Source organism: Canis lupus, chromosome 9 (genome assembly GCF_011100685.1).
Source record: "Canis lupus familiaris isolate Mischka breed German Shepherd chromosome 9, alternate assembly UU_Cfam_GSD_1.0, whole genome shotgun sequence".
NCBI lineage: Eukaryota > Metazoa > Chordata > Mammalia > Carnivora > Canidae > Canis > Canis lupus.
Genome location: NC_049230.1, coordinates 25246111 through 25263621, shown reverse-complemented (window position 1 = coordinate 25263621; position 17511 = coordinate 25246111). Strand labels below are relative to the sequence as shown.

General features: G+C 43.4%; 1 protein-coding gene and 1 pseudogene across 1 annotated transcript in view; both read right to left on the bottom strand.

Annotated features, from left to right (window-relative positions):
- The window catches only part of B4GALNT2 (beta-1,4-N-acetyl-galactosaminyltransferase 2), a 51402-nt gene extending 34166 nt beyond the window's left edge, over window positions 1–17236 (bottom strand). The window contains exon 1 of the mRNA XM_038547611.1: window positions 17122–17236. Coding sequence (XP_038403539.1) covers window positions 17122–17135 — 14 coding nt within the window. The 5' untranslated portion in view covers window positions 17136–17236. The remainder of the gene's footprint in view (window positions 1–17121) is intronic.
- On the bottom strand, window positions 574–1593 carry LOC609045 (annotated as a pseudogene).
- Window positions 17237–17511: the final 275 nt, after the last annotated feature.

Sequence of the window (17511 nt, the reverse complement as noted above, 5' to 3'; positions counted from 1 at the left end):
CTGCCTCTCTCTCTCTCTGTGTGGCTATCATAAATAAATAAAAATTAAAAAAAAAAAGTATATTCTGAACATTAAAAAAAAAAAAAGTGTCTGATTCTTGGTTTCAGCTCAGGTCATGATCTCAGGGTCCTGGGATTGAGCCCAAGTTGGGCTCTGTGTTCAGCATGGAATCTGCTGGAGGTTCTCTCACTTCTGCTCCCTCTGCTCCTCCCCACCCTCCACATGCACACATGCTCTCCCTCAAAATAAAATAAAATCTGGGCAGCCCGGGTGGCTCAGCAGTTTAGCGCCGCCTTCAGCCCAGGTCCTGATCCTGGAGACCCAGGATCTAGTCCCATGTTGGGCTCCCTGCATGGAGCCTGCTTCTCCCTCTGCCTGTGTCTCTGCCTCTCTCTCTCTCTCTGTGTCTCTCATGAATAAATAAAAATTTTTTTTAAAAAATATTTTTTTTTGTTTTTGTTTGTTTGTTTTTAGAGATCTGAAGTGATTTCACTTTTATTTCCTTCACTTTAAGCCAATCATGAAATCTCACAGTGATTTCTGGGGTGGGGGCAGAAGGATGGTGGTATGTGGTATGTGGGGGCCCGAGGCCGGGCAGGCCAGGCAGGGCTCACTGAGGCAGCTGCAGGAGCACAGACTGCCCAGCCGGCAGGTAGGTGATGTTCCGAGAGCGTGACAGCTGGTACGCGATGTCCTCTGCAGCCTCCAGCTTGCGCAGCTCCATGAGGCCGTCGCCTGCTGTGGCGAGCGAGTTGGCGATCAGCTCAGCTGCCTGGAGCCGCCCTCGGCGGAGATGATGGCCTCCTTCTTCTGCTGCTCAGCCTTTTCCACCACAAATCTGGCTCTCTCTGCTTCCTGCTGAGCCACCTGTTTGGCTTCTACTGCTTCTGTGAACTCCTTCCCAAAGGTCAGATGCATCAAAGACACGTCATCCAGGATGAGCCCAAAGGTTGCTGCTCGCTCTGTTAGGTCATCGCTCACCTGTCTGGAGACCAGCTCTCTCTGGGTGATCAGTTCTCCAGCATCAAAGCGAGCCTGGTTCCAAAGAAGGACAGAGGAGCCAGTCAGGATGATGACGAAGCAGAAAGGCCAGGAAAAGTACTGCATGCCACATGCCAACCTACCCACTGCCACACTCTTCCTGCCACCTATCTCTTAGGGTCTGGGCTCTAGGCTCCAGGCTGAGGCCCTGTCACTCACCACCACTGACTTGAGGATCTCTGTAGTGATAGACGGTAGCACCCGCTCATCATAGTCCTCCCCAATGCTGGTGAAGATGCGAGGAAGCTGGCTGGCGACTGGTCGGAAAAGGATGCGCAGGGTGATGTTGCCATTCTGTAAATCTTTGCTACCAGTGATTACTGGTACATTTCGTGGTCGAGAGCAGCAATCAAAGATAATAGGCTTCTATACCCAAGGGATGAGAAAGTGAGTCCCTTCTCCTACCACAATGTCCTGTACTCCACGGAACCGGTCAAAGATGACAGCTCTGTGGCCAGCATCCACATTATACAAGGCAGAGTTCACCACTCCTCCTGCAATAGCTAAGGCCGGGCTGCACTTGCCAATGGACCCAAACACTTTGACAGCCATATCTCCTTCTGCTGGACCCACTCATACCTGCTTCCACTCCGACCTCCACATTAATTCCCCAGCCTAAATAAAGTCTTTTAAAAAATATTTTAAAAAATTCCTCAGGTAAAAATAAGTGGCTCCTTTAAGAACAGATGTATCCTTTCTTAACATGGTACAGATTTACATTTCATTTTTTTGGATTTTTATTTTATTTTATTTTATTTTATTTTATTTTATTTTATTTTAAGTAGGCTCCATGCCCAGCATGGAGCCCAACTTGGGATTTGAACTCATGACCTTAAGATCAGGATCTAAGCTGAGATCAAGAGTAGGATGTTTATCCAACTGACACACCCAGGTGTTCCAAGATTTACATTTCAAACAAAAAATCAGTAAATGTTTAATGATGAAACACTGGAAAATTCTACTATAGCTAGGAACTTGTACCTACTGCTGGGGGCACGTGGGTGGCTCAGCCAGTTGAGCATCTGCCTTTGACTTAGGTCATGATCCTGGGATCTTGGGATCCAGCCCCACATTGGGCTCCCTGCTCAGCAGGAAGTCTGCTTCTCCCTCCCTCTGCCTCTCTGCTCACTCATGTTCTCTCTCTCTCTCTCTCTCAAATAAATAATATCTTTTTTTAAAAAAGAATATCCACTGCTATTATTTAACATTGTTATGAAAGTCCTAATCAGCCCAGTAAGATTAGCTTATGGGTTAAAAAAGATGTGTGACAGAAAGGGAAATAAAAGTATCATTATTTACAGATGAAATAATTGCGTACTTGAAAAACTATAATGTATTAAATGAAAAACTATTGGAAATAGTGAGATTGTAGTAGGTTGCAGGTAGCTAGGTGCAAAATAAATATTTCTCAAAAATAATCATTAGAGGGGCACCTGGTTGGCTCAGTTGGTAGAGTGTGCAACTCTTGATTTGGGGATTGTAAATTCAATCCCCACAATAGGTGTAGAGATTACTTAAAAATAAAATCTTTTCAAGAAAAAAATCAATAAAGGGATACCGGGGTGGCTCAGCAGTTGAGCATCTGCCTTCAGCTCAGGGCATGATCCGGGATCTGGGATGGAGTCCCACATCGGGCTCCTCACATGGAGCCTGATTCTCTCTCTGCCTATGTCTCTGCCTCTCTCTCTCTCTGTGTGTCTCTCATGAATAAATAAATAAAAATCTTTAAAAAAAGTTAATAAAAAATAAAAATAATTATTGTAGTTATCATCTAATGACCGACCACTCACTATGTTCTAAACCTCTGCTGAGAGCTTTGTGTGCATTATCGCACTTAATTCGCAGAACAACATAATGAGAGAGGTTGCATTACTCCACCCAGTGCCTAGCTGAGGCTGCAAGAGGAAAAGTAACTTTTTTTTTTTAAAGACTTTATTTATTTATTCATGAGAGACACAGAGACACAGGTAGAGGGAGAAGCAGGCTCCACGTGGGGAGCCCGATGTGGGACTCGATCCCGGGCCAAAGGCAGATGCCCAACCGCTGAGCCACCCAGGCGTCCCAGGAAAAGTAACTTGTGTAATCAGTGATGGATGCAGGAAACCAGACCACACTTCTAAAAGCTACACTAAGCAGTTTTCTAAATGCCATTGACAATGGGTCAAACATAATGAAAGAAGAGATCTGGTTCCAATTAACAACATGAAAGTATAGAATACCCAGGCAAAGACGTGTGAGACCAGATATGGCAAAGACTCTGAAGGTGGCCCATGCGATCCTGGTCTCCTGGTCCTATCTGGATACTTGGGAAAATCCTGAAATCATGCAATCTTGAGTTGTGAATCTTCTTTAAATCTATTCCCATGCCAGAATCTTATCAACAACCAAGACAAAAAAAAAATGTTTTAAGATTTTTATTTTTAAGTCATCTCTACATACAACATGGGGCTGAAACCCATAAATGCCCAGATCAACAGTCATATGCTCTACCGACTGACCAGCTAGGCAGCCCAACATCCAAAAAATATAGAGGTTAAGTACCAAAATACCCAGCACAATACTTATATATTTTTAGTGTCTTATAGATTAAAATCTCAGGAACCATGAACACTCTCATCCGATGTGAACACTCATCCGTCAGCTTTATGCAACCGCTGATTTTTGTTGGATTTTAATCAAGTCTTACAGTGATTTTTTTTTTTTTTTTTGCCTTTCTATAAATCTCATTTTGTGCTATAATAGAAAACCTCCATTTGGGGCACTGGGTGGCTCAGTTGGTAAAGTGTCTGCCTTGGGCTCAGGTCATGATCTCTGGGTCCTGGGATCAAGCCCCAGGTCTGGCTCCCTTCTCAGCGGGGAGTCTACTTCTCCCTCTCCCTCTGCCCTTCCCCCTACTTGTCCTCTCTCTCTCAAATAAATAGATAAAAATCTTAAAAAAAAAAAAAAAGAAAACCTCCATTTGGAAACTCTGCATTGTAAAGAAGCACAACTGTAAAGTCTTCGGAAAAAAGTTGTACAGTTCATTGATTGTTTGCATATGGTGTGCAATTTAACTGCGAAAGCCTGAAAACAAATGAGAGGGCTCTTCATATTTTTAATAAAAGGTTGTTTTTGTCTTGTGCAAAACATGTAGAATATATCCTTTAACTTAGTAACTATTTTGTAAAAGGCAGTGATACTTTGTTATTGAAACTAAAATGAATTTTAAATTATAAAATTTCTGAACAACTCATAATTTTTATATACCTATCAGTTGTTCACCACTTTTTTTGAAGTGTGATATTTTTTCTTTTCTTCCCAATCTCTCCTTTAAAAAAAAGGAAGTGAGTTTCTACCAATGAATTGAGCAGAAGTCTAATATATAACAGGTTTCACCCACTCTTTGAAACGAGAGTGATCCTATGAGACCTTTCATAAGGCTTTGAAATGGTACAAAGCAAAGAGGCAATTACCATGAATGAATTTATACGGAAAAATTTTCAGTGTTCTCAGATCTCCAAACTACACTTAGGCTTTTTTGATACCTTAGGAACATCTTGCTAACGGATGCACAAAAGAAATGGAGATAATACAGGTGCTCGCATACAGTGCAAAGCTCCGTTGGCTTGATGTTGAGATGCTGAGTGTAGTTCCCAGGAAAGATGCTTGGTGGCGCCACTGTGGCTGCTCAGGGTGCGCGCCGCCTCTCTACAGAGGGCTTGCAAACCATATGGAGAGCGCTTTTTTTGCTTTTCACCCTTTTTTTCGCTTTTCATCTTTTTTCACAAAAGCAAAAATTCTCTTTGGATTTCTTTTCGTTAACAAAAGAGTAAGTACTAATGTAGGTCTTTCATCAAAGCCAGGTAGCATAACATGAACCTGCAAAAAACAGGAGATGGCCTGCGTATGCCTTCTGAGCTGTGTTACCTAATTTTTAGATACTTGATAATTTGTTTTATTATGGTAATTTTTGTTTTATTACTTGATAATCCGTTTATTAAAAAATTATATACGTTAATATTAGTTCAATTATATATTTCTGTTGTCTGGGAATGTATGTTACAGTTCTTTTTTTAAAGATTTATTTATTTATTTTTATTTATGATAGATACAGAGAGAGAGAAAGAGGCAGAGACACAGGAGGAGGGAGAAGCAGGCCCCATGCCGGGAGCTCAACGTGGGACTCCATCCCAGGACTCCAGGACCACGCCCTGGGCCAAAGGCAGGCGCCAAACCACTGAGCCACCCAGGGAACCTCCCCCACCCCTTTTTTTTTTAAAGATTTTATTTATCCATTCATGCAAGACAGAGGCAGAAACATAGGCAGAGGGAGAAGCAGGCTCCCTGCTGGGAGCCCAATGTGGAACTTGATCCCAGAACCCCGGGATCATGCCCTGGGCCAAAGGCAGACACTCAACCACTGAGCCACCCAGGTGCCCTATGTTATAGTTCTTTGGGAGAAATAATTTGTCTTATGTTCACCAGCTTGAAAAACCCTCGTGTGAGAGTTCAAATATCTAAATAAATATTGAAATGCATATATTATTTTAAAGATTTTATTTATTTATTCATGAGAGTCTGTGTCTCTCATGAATAAATAAGATCTTTAAAAAAAACAAAAACAAAAAAAAATAAGATCTTTAAAAAAAACAAAAACCAAAAAAACTAAGACCTTATTGGATTGGATACACCCAGACTGCCCAACATGTCTTTTTTTTTTTAAAGATTTTTATTATTTATTTATGAGACAGAGAGAGAGAGAGAGAGAGAGAGAGAGAGGCAGAGACACAGGCAGTGGGAGAAGCAGGCTCCACACAGGGAGCCCGATGTGGGACTCAATCCCGGGTCTTCAGGATCATGCCCTGGGCTGAAGGTGGCACTAAACCACTGAACCACCCAGGCTGCCCACCAACATATCTATTTAAAGTGTGTAGTCACAGAGTCACAGAAAAAAATATCTGAAATGATATACACCAAGTTGTTAATTATAGTCAATGTGAATAATCAGATTACAGTGAGGAATTTTTCAATCAACATGTTCTTTTTTCTTTTTTAAGATTTTATTTATTTGAGAAAGATAGAGAAAGATAGTGATGTAGGGCTCAATCCCAGGACCCTGGGATCATGACTTGAGCCGAAGGCAGACGCTTAATCGACTGAGACACCCAGGTACTGCTAATCAAGATGTTCTTATATCAACATATTCCTATACTCTCTCTTACTTTTTGCAGTGATCAAGAATTAATTTTGTGGGGATGCCTGGGTAGACACACATGCAGAAAATTAGTGTTTACTTCTCTTACTCAGGTTGGGCCATGTGATCAGACCTCTCTCAACTTTGGGGTTCTGATTTACAGAACCTGGTTCCAGCTAGGGACAGCATTTGTGATGCAGTCACAAATAGGAACTGTTTGGTAGGAGATTACCAGTAAAATACTAAGCAGCTGAATTTTTATCCAGTAACGACAAGTGTTCTACAATGATGCAACTACACTGTTCGTGTCACTAAGTGGGAACTGCTTAAAATTATAATCCTACGAGTCTGCTATTCTGGTTGGAGCAAATTTGAAAAACATTCAAGAAATTGCCAAATGCAATTTATGAAGTCAGTGAGAGATAAGGAAATGAGTCAGTCATCTGGATCAGCTGGTGGCAACTTGTCCCTTCAAGTCAGGTGAAATAACTTAACCCTGCCAAGCAGTGCTCCTATGCCAGGTGCAGAACTTTGGGACCATGCAGAAACTGCAGGAGTGGCTTGGGATCTCTCTCTCTGTGATAAATAAATAAATAAATAAATAAATAAATAAATAAATAAATAAATAAAATCTTTTAAAAAATAAATAAAATATCTACTCAGTGAAACACACCACTGAAATAAAAATAGTAATATTGGACTACTGAAATGGTTCCTAACAAATAGGAGAGTAAAGATTTAATCTTAATTCACTAATGCAAAAAACTTTAAGACACCAATTAATAAGTGGACACAGAATATGAAAAATTGACCCAGGAAGAGGTATATCTACTGGCAAACACATAGGAAAATATTTGTTCTCACTGGAAGTTAATAATATTAAAATTAAAATAACTTTGAAATAGGATTTTATGCCTATTAACAACCAAATAAGTTCTGGTGAGATTTTAGGCAAAAGTGGTATATACACACTGCTTTTGCATACCATGGTTGGGAATTTGGGGTTGCAAGTATCAGAAACCCATTCAAGTTATATACATAATAACTATGAATTACTATATACAATTGACAAAATAGAACAACACAGATTTAAACTGTGTGAGTCCACTTACATGCAGATTTTTCTCAATAAATATATTAGAAAATATTTTGGAGATCCGCCACAATTTGAAAAACTTGGAGACAAACTGTAGCTTAAAAATACCAAAAAAGTGGGACGCCTGGTTGGCTCAGTGGTTGAGCGCCTGCCTTTGGCTCAGGGCGTGATCCTGGAGTCCCAGGATTGAGTCCCACATCTGGCTTCCTGCATGGAGTCTGCTTCTCCCTCTGCCTGTGTCTCTGTCTCTCTCTGTGTGTCTCTCATGAATAAATAAATAAAATCTTAACAACAACAAAAAATACAAGAAGAGAAAAAAGAAGAGGTTAGGTATTCTTTAAGAATACATATATAACATATACATAGACTGTAGACATAGACACATCAACAGGAGACTACTAGTACTTAAGTTTTGGGGGAGTCAAAAGAGATACGTGGATTTTTCAAGGTGCAGGAGTTATGGGCAGGGGAGTCAGTGTGCATAATCCCTGTTTTGTTTCAGGATCAACTGTAATTCTATAGTAATAATGATTAATTGTTTCACAATATTATTAGGAGTACAAATAATATCAGCTCTATTTTCTTGAGCTCAATTAAAATTAGCTATACCCTATCCTTGCTGCAAGAGTCCAAAACCAGTCTCATGGAGTTTCCACTTCCTCTACTGGCTCATCTAAGAGCCTTACCGGCAAGAGGGCCTTCTGCCTCCAGTACGAGCAGGCTGAGCAATTCAGACCAACTTTCCCACTGTTGACAACTGGAACAGCTGAACCAAAAGCAAAACCAAAAACCTGTCTGCTTGAAGGACTCAGATGGCTACCAAGGTAGTGAATTACAGGGGGAGGATTGGACGATGGGTAATGGAGGCTAAGGAATGAGGTTGCTTTTCCTCTGATGTGTTTACCAATTCCTAAGGGGGCAGCTGAGAGGCTGAGCATGCTTTTCTCAGCCTTTTATGATTAGGGGAATAAATATTAGAGCCCAAGATCCACTACTGGTGGAGGTAGGGTTGGGGTTCCCAGGAGAATCCCTTCTCTTTGCTTTGGAGCTTCAGTGGACTACTCCAGGAAAAGGGGTAAAGCTGAAACAGGCTTGGCCGCTAGGCTGCCCAACATCTCTTGGGAATTGAACTGAGGCAATCACATTTTGCCAATGCTCCCGGAGTCTAGCAGAACCAAACATAAACTGTCATTTCTGGAGGCAGCCTACATCTCAGATTATTTCCACAAGCTATTTTGTAAAGACAATATTTAGCACATATGGAGATCACATTTTTAAAAAGATTTTATTTATTTATTCATGAGAGAAACAGAGAGAGAGGCAGAAACACAGGCAGAAGAAGAAGCAGGCTCCATGCAGGGAGCCTGACATGGGACTCGATCCCATGTCTCCAGGATCACGCCCTGGACTGAAAGCGGCACCAAACTGCTGAGCCACCCAGGCATCCTGGAGATCACATTTTTTAGATGAGGCAACACCCAGCTCAAACCAAACCAGACACGAGGCTTGATTTGGAATTCTCAGACATATTGTAAACTTAGTAGTATTGCAAAGCTGGAGAATTGTAAATTAATGATTTGAGTATTTCTTTTTTTTTTTAAGATTTTATTTATTTATTTATAGAAACAGAGAGAGAGGCAGAGACACAGGCAGAGGGAGAAGCAGGCACCATACAGAGAGCCTGACATGAGACTCGATCCCGGGTGTTCAGGATCACGCCCTGGGCAGCAGGCGGCGCTAAACCGCTGTGCCACTGGGGCTGCCCCCCCCTTTTAAGATTTTTTATATATTTATTCATGAGAGGCACAAAGAGAGAGGCAGAGACATAGGCTGAGAGAGAAGCAGGCTCCCTGCCCGATGTGGGACTCGATCCCAGATCCCGGGATCATGCCCTGGGCCAAAGGCAGATGCTCAATCGCTGAGCCACCCAGGCATCCCTTGAGTATTTCAACACAGAATTGAAGAGTACAAAAAAGACCCAGATGGAAATTTTTTTTTTTTTTATGATAGTCACAGAGAGAGAGAGAGAGAGAGAGAGAGAGGCAGAGACACAGGCAGAGGGAGAAGCAGGCTCCATGCACCGAGAGCCCGATGTGGGATTCGATCCCGGGTCTCCAGGATCACGCCCTGGGCCAAAGGCAGGAGCTCACCCGCTGCGCCACCCAGGGATCCCCCAGATGGAAATTTTTGAAGTAAAAAATAAAATAACAGTTTTGATGGCTTAGTGGTTAAATTTAACAATTAGACAAGACTAGAAGACAAAGCAGAAGGCAACCACCAAAATGAAAGGTGGAAGAAGAAAGGATTTTCAATTACCTGAAAGGAGCACCTGGCTGGCTCAGTTAGTAGAGCATGTGACTCTTTTTTTTTTTTTTTTTAAGATTTTATTTATTTATTCATGAGAGACACACACAGAGAGAGACAGGCAGAGGGAGAAGCAGGCTCCATGCAGGGAGCCCACGGTGGGACTGGAGCCCACGGTGGGACTCGATCCCAGGACTCCAGGATCATGCCCTGGGCGGAAGGCAGGCGCTAAACTGCTGAGCCACCCAGGCATCCCCCCGAGCATGTGACTCTTGATCTTAGGGTTGTGGGTTCAAGCCCTACGTTGGATGTAGAGATTACTTAAAAAACCAAAATCTTCCTGAAAAATAAATAACTGGAAAGAAATAAGGATATAGAGGATGCAGCAAGTATAGGAGGAGAGGATGGAGTAGAGTAATATTTGAAGAAAAGATGGTTAAAAACGTTCAAAACTAATGAGAGACCTCATTGCATGCTTTCCAGAAGTTCTACAAGCCACAGGCAGGGAAATGTTAAAATAAATACACACCGAACGACATCAAAGCAAAAATGCCGAAAATTAAAGGAGACCAATCTTTTAAAAGCAGCCAGAGAAGAAAAGATTACGTTCAAAAGAGGTTGCTAGCTGACTTTCCCAGAGGATACATGGGAAGCCAGAGACATTGAAATACCTTCCGCACCAGAAAAAAAATTCAAGGATGAAGGTGAGACAACATTTTCAGACGAACAGCATTTGAAGGAACTTGTCACTAGCAAAGGAACAACAGCAAACACGCTGTCCTAGGTGGGAGGTCATAAGGAAAGGTTGAAGAGAAATCAAAATGGCAAATAAGTGGGTAAATCCAGGTAATTACTGACTACATAAAGTAATAATACTGTTTTGTATACCATAGAACCAAAAAAAAAAAAAAAAAGAAAGAAAAAGAAAAAGAAAAAAAGAGAAAGAGAGAAAAAGAGAAAGAAAAAGAAAGCAAAATAAGTCAGGAAAGGCAGTAAACAGATTAAAAGTATTTCGAAGTGTTTGCATTACCCAGGAAAAGGATTAAAAATACCATGTAATTTTATTTTATTTAAAGATTTTATTTATTTATTCATGAGAGACACACAGAGAGAGGCAGAGACATAGGCAGAGGGAGAAGCAGGCTCCCTGTGGGGAGTCCAGTATGGGACTTGATCCCCAGACCCCAGGATCACAACCTGAGCCAAAGGCAGACACCTAACCGCTGAGCTGCCCAGGCGTCCCTGAAGTAGATTTTATTTCATTTTTTAAAAGATTTTATTTATTCATGAGAGACACAGAGAGAGAGACAGAGAGAGAGAGAGGCAGAGACACAGGCAGAGGGAGAAGCAGGCTCCATGCAGGGAGCCCGACGTGGGACTTGATCCCGGGTCTCCAGGACCAGGCCCTGGGCTGAAGGCAGCGCTAAACCGCTGAGCAACCAGGGCTGCCCACCTGAAGTAGATTTTATTTTATTTTATTTTATTTTATTTTATTTTATTTTATTTTATTTTATTTTATTTTATTTTATTTTATTTTTATTTATTTTTGACAGTCACACACACACACAGAGAGAGAGAGAGAGAGAGAGGCAGAGACACAGGCAGAGGGAGAAGCAGGCTCCATGCACTGGGAGCCCGAAGTGGGATTCGATCCTGGGTCTCCAGGATCGCGCCCTGGGCCAAAGGCAGGCGCTAAACCGCTGTGCCACCCAGGGATCCCCATGAAGTAGATTTTAAAGACAAAAAACCAAACCACAGATACTTCAAAGTTGTAAAATATTCAGTTCACAAGAAGAAATTCCTTTTCCTAATATCAGTGTCCCAAAATATATAAAAGAAAATACTGAAAGCATTACAAGAAAAAATAGACAAATCAACAATCACAGTGAGAGATTTTAACATACTATCCTCCCTAGCCATTAGAGCAAACAAACAAGAAATTAGCAACCATTCAGATTATATGAACCAATCATCAAACTTGATACAAAAAACATACAGAATATTACATGCAGAATACACATTCCTTTCATACATACACAAAACCTCATGAATGTTGGATCAGGAATGAAGTCTAAAATTTCAAAGAATTGGTGTTATTCTGTATGTTGGCAAATTGAACACCAATAAAAAATAAGTTTATTATTAAAAAAATAATAAAAAATAAAATAAAATAAAATTTCAAAGAATTGGGGGATCCCTGGGTGGCTCAGTGGTTTAGCGCCTGCCTTTGGCCCAGGGCGCAATCCTGGAGTCCCGGGATCGAGTCCTGCATCGGGCTCCCGACATGGAGCCTGCTTCTCCCTCTGCCTGTGTCTCTGCCCCCGCCCCTCTGTGTCTATCATAAATAAATAAATAAATAAATAAATAAATAAATAAATAAATAAATAAATAAATCTTTAAAAATAAATAAAATTTCAAAGAATTTAAATAATCAAGAATCTATTTTCTGGCCCCCATGCAATTAAGCTAGCAGCAAAATTAAAAATGTAACTAGAGGGCAGCCCAGGTGGCTCAGCGGTTTAGCACCGCCTTCAGCCCAGGGTGTGATCCTGGGGACCCGGGATCGAGTCCCACATCAGGCTCCCTGCGTGGAGCCTGCCTCTCCCTTCTGCCTGTGTCTCTGCCTCTCTGTGTGTGTGTATCTCTCATGAATAAATAAATAAAATCTTTAGAAAAAAAAAGTAACTAGAAAAATCTCTGTTCTTAGAAATTCAGAAATACACCTCTAAGTAATCACAGGTCAAAGAAGAAATTGCAGTGGAAATTAGTGGTGTGACATAAATGAAAATGAAAAATACTACATATTGGGCAGCCCTGGTGGCGCAGTGGTTTAGCACCGCCTTCAGCCCGTGGTGTGATCCTGGAGACCCGGGATCGAGTCCCATGTCAGGCTCCCTGCGTGGAGCCTGCTTCTCCCTCTGCCTGTGTCTCTGCCTCTCTCTTTCTCTGTCTCTATGAATAAATAAATAAAAAAATCTTAAAAAAAAAGAAAAATACTACATATCAAAATCTTGGGGAAGTAGCTAGAAAAGCAATACTTAGAAATATATTATAGCAACATCTTCCATAAAATCCCCTAATGACCTGCTGATCTTAACCCTCTATTTTGTCAACCATTTACTTAAAAAAAAAAAACATATTGAGCCTTCATAAAACTGGCATTCTAGCATGGCATTCCACCCTCCCTTAACTTCTTCATTATAGAAGTCCAGCGCCACCAGCTACCCACCGGGGTCAGCCGTTATGGATCAGAACCATCCACCAAGGCCACCGTGAATGTCAGGAAGAGGCCATGCATGTGGCTAACAGCCCACAGCGTAGAACCATACTGCACTCAAGATGGCACAGTGGAGGAGCCCCTTTGGCAGAGGGGGTGGGCTGTGTGGAACCTACTGGTTGAGGTGGGCCAGGACGATTTTCACGCCCTAGAAATAATCTCTGAAGGTAGAATCTGAGCCAGGGAACAACACGTTTAATCAAAGCTCTGTCTCTAATCTCTTTCTTCATAGAATTAACTTACATCCATTCAACGGGGAGTGCCAACTATGCCTGGCACTTCACTAGGCAGCAAGAGAATGGAAAGAAACCCAACTGTGGTCCCTTTCCTCGAGGAACACAGCATTTAATAAGGGGGGACAAATCACATAAACAAATTCTCTCTAGGGTGAGAAAGAGGGGATAGAAGGAGGGGGAGAGGTGGGGGCAGAGAGAGAGAGAGAGACAAGGGAGAAAGACTTTCTAAAATTTGAAAATGTCCATATGCAAAGGTAATCCTGGTCACTTTTAACCTTGCTCATGGCATTTCATATTACTCAGCCACTCTGGCAAAATAGTACAAGTCATAAATCTTGATTTTGAGTCAGAGCTCTTCTAGTTTCCAGCTGGGTAACCTTGAACTAGTGATACCATCTCTCTGAGCATATTACTTTATCTGTCAAAACGATTGTTTTTAGAAGTTAATTATTTCTTTGCTTGTGTTTTCAACCACCCATTTCTTTGCTTGTGTTTCCTTTTCTTGTCTTCATTGAACTTGCAAATGGTTTAGTTTGTGTCAAGGTTGAAGGTTGCTCAGTCATGCAGGCCTCCTAAAAACTCCTCTGAACACATGACAGAAGGATCTGGGGAAAATGTCCCCAATGGAATATTACTCAGCCACCAAGAAAATAAATCTTGCCATTTGCAACGATGTGGATGGAACTAAAGTGTATTATGCTAACCAAAATAAGTCAATCAGAGAAAGACAATTACACAATTTCACTCATATGTGGAATTTAAGAAACAAAACAGGATCATAGGGGAAGGGAGGGAAATATAAAACAAGACAATATCAGAGAGGGAGACAAACCATAGGAGACTCTTAACCATAAGAAACAAACAGGGTTGCTGGAGGGAGAGGGATGGGAGATGGGGTAACTGGGTGATAGGCATTAAAGAGGGCATGTGATGTAATGAGCAGTGGGTGTTATACACAATTGATTAATCACTGAACTCTACTTCTGAAACTAATAATATACTATGTTAATTATTGAATTTAAATAAAATTAAATTTTAAAATAAATAAAAATGCATTATGTTAACATCTGGTAGGTTGACGATTGCTATTTTTAACGACTTAACAAATACATTTTTCTAAATTTTCTGTTTTAATGTTTCATGTGGTAACAGGAATAGATAAAACTCATATTAAACAAAAGCTCCTGGGGAACCTGGGGGGCTCAGTCTGTTAAGCCTCCAACTCTTGATTTTGGCTCAGGTCATGATCTCAGGATGGTGAGATCAAGAGTCCCACATGGGGCTCTGTGCTAGACATGAAGCCTGCTTGGGATTCTCTCTCTCCCTCTGCCTTACCCCTCTTTCTCTTTCACTCTCTCTAATAAAAAATTTTAAAATTTTGGGGCACCAGGGTGGCTTAGTGGTTGAGTGTCAATCTAGGGAGGGGGCAGTACTGGATCAATCTAGAACAGGGTCTACACCTAATACAAGAGTGCTCCATAGTGTGGGAAAAGAAATGAATTTACCAATTTACTGAGTTTACACCTGGCACCATGATGATCATTTCTAGGGTTGGTAGGGTGTGTCCTAGAGGGACAAAATTAGAAATACCCATTTCAAAGTCAAAAAAATTTTTTTTAAGATTTTTTTATTCATTCATGAGAGACACAGAGAGAGGCAAAGACATAAGCAGAGGGAGAAACAGAGGAGGTCCTCTCCACAGAGGAGCCTGATGCGGGACTTGATCCTAGGACCCCGGGATCACGAGGGGAGCCAAACACAGGTGCTTAACCACTGAGCCGCCCAGATGTTCCCTCCTTTTTTTTTTTAAAGAAGGGAGACAGAACATAAAGACTCCTAACTCTGGGAAATGAGCTAGGGGTGGTGGAAGGGGAGGAGGGCGGGGGGTGGGGGTGAGTGGGTGATGGGCACTGAGGGGGGCACTTGACGGGATGAGCACTGGGTGTTGTTCTGTATGCTGGCAAATTGAACACCAATAAAAAATAAATTTATTGTTAAAAAAATAAAAAGATAAAAAAAATAAAAATAAAAATAAAAGTAGGCTCCACACCCAGTGGGGCTCAACTCACTCTGAGATCACCACCTGAACTAAGATCAAGTGTGGGATGCTTAACCGACTAAGCCACTCAGGTGCTCCCAAATCAGATATTTTTTAATTAAAAAAGAAAAAACTAGGGGCACCTAGCTGGCTCAGTGAGTGGAGCATTGGGACTCTTGCTATCCCGGAGGTGAGTTTGAGCCCCACTAGCATGTAGAGATTCCTTAAAAAACAAAAACAAAAAGCTTGGGGCATCTGGGTGACTAAGCTGGTTGAGTGTCTTCCTTAGGTTCAGGTCGTGATCCTGGAGTCCTGGGATCCAGCCCCAGTTGGTCTCCCTGCCCCGTGGGGAGCCCGCTTCTCCTTCTCCCTTTGCAGCTCTCCCTGCTTGTGTGCTCTCTCTCTCAAGTAAATAAAAGAAATCTAAATAAATAAATAAATAAATAAATAAATAAATAAATAAATAAAATCTTAAAAAATAACCTTAAAAAAGAAAAGAAAAGTAAAAAGGCAAAGAAAAGTTTAAAAGAATTCATTTTCTCTGAGGAAGAAATGTTAGATACCCCCAAATCACAGAAGCCAGCAGGCTTAAGATCACAAAGCTATAAGGCTAGCAAACAGCATCAATTGAAACCAAGACTTTTGGTGCCTTCCAGCTGTCCATATGTGAAGGGAAAGTCAACTCTGCCAAGACCTTGCAGCTTTAAATTAGTTGGCACCACGCCTGAGGCCAGGACTCCTCGGTCTGGCATTAAGGAATGTGGGGTGGGGGAAATGCTGGGGAAGAAAGGACACTAGAATGAGAGCCGGCCCTGGAACATTCGTGGTCACAAGGGTTGCCTCCCTTTCCCTCTCTCCGCCACCTCCTCTGTATAACTTGTGCTTCATTTTATTATTATTTTTAAAAGATTTTGTTTATTTATTCATGAGAGACACAGAGAGATGGGCAGAGACAGAGGCAGAGAAACAGGTTCCTTGCTGGGAGCCCCAGGCGGAACTGGATCCCAGGACCCCGGGATCACGACCTGAGCCAAAGGCAGATACTGAACCACTGAGCCACCCAGGTGCCCCTTGTGCTTCATTTTAATGCCTATAAAACATGAGTGCAACCCCCCCCCCCCAACATCAGTCATCTCGCGAACACTCTTTTGCAAGATTAAGCAAGATGACAGTCTTGTCAGTGTTAAATGAAAAAATTATTGAAAATTAAGGGCAGCCCGGGAGCCCAGCGGTTTAGCGCCGCCTTCGGCCAGGGCATGATCCCGGAGATCTGGGTTCGAGTCCCGCGTCGGGCTCCCTGCATGGAGCCTGCTTCTCCCTCGCCTGTGTCTCTGCCTCTCTCTCTGTGTCTCTAATGAATAAACACATATTAAAAAAAAAAAAAAGAAAAGAAACTTTGGAGAACAAAGGCACAGAACGCAGTGTGAGCCTTTTCGGTAGGCTATAAACGCGAAATCAGATCTGCTTCTCCCCGTGATTATTCCGCTGGTCCTCGGGCTCTTCAGCGCCCCGGGCTACAGGACAGCCGCTGCCTCTGCGTCTGCCGGGAGGCCGCGCGCCGGGGCACCCGAAACCCGACTTGCTAAAGCCCCCGACTGCTCGGGCCGTTTTCGGAGCCGCCTCGGCTGCCCGTCCGCCCGGAGCCCGCGGTCCCCCAGGTCAGAGCCCCCGGGGCCCAAGCCGCGCCACCCTCCCCGGCCGAATCCCACGCTCGGGATGTCTACGCGACACCCCCAGCCACCTGAGGCGACCTCCGGGTCCAGTTCTCCCAACTGGAAAACCAGGGCCCCCTGGGGGTGCGGCGTTGGGGAAAGAACCGGGGCTCGCTCTCTTGCGGGGGCGGGGGCCGCGGGGGGGACAGGTCGGGCTGAGTCTGGAGCCCGCGGCGTCCCCGGCCGCCGGCAGCGCGCCCTCCAAGGTCCACTTCCCATTGCTGTCTGCGCCCGGGACACTCACCGGCACCAGGTCATCCCGAATCCCGCCGCTGGCCACGCTGCAGTGCGCGACCGCCACCCCGCCGACCGCCCCCGGCAAATTCCCGGGAGCCGGGCAGGTGGAGGAAGCCGGGAGACGGAGGCGGGTCCCCGCCCACCGCGCCCCAACGCCCGCCCACCCCTGGCTCCGCGGTGCGCCCAGGGGGCCAGTCCGCCCGTGCGCCTGCGTCCTGGCTTGGGGACCCCTGAGCCTCGCACACACTGACCCGCCACGGGCCCACGCCCTGGGGACCTGGAGGAGGTGCGGAGAAAGCCACAGCCCCTCCGGGGATACCTGCGGGGAACCCGCTCGGCGCTACACGCTTTATTTGCGTTGTGCCGTTTATTCGTCACAACGGCCCTAAGAGGAGCG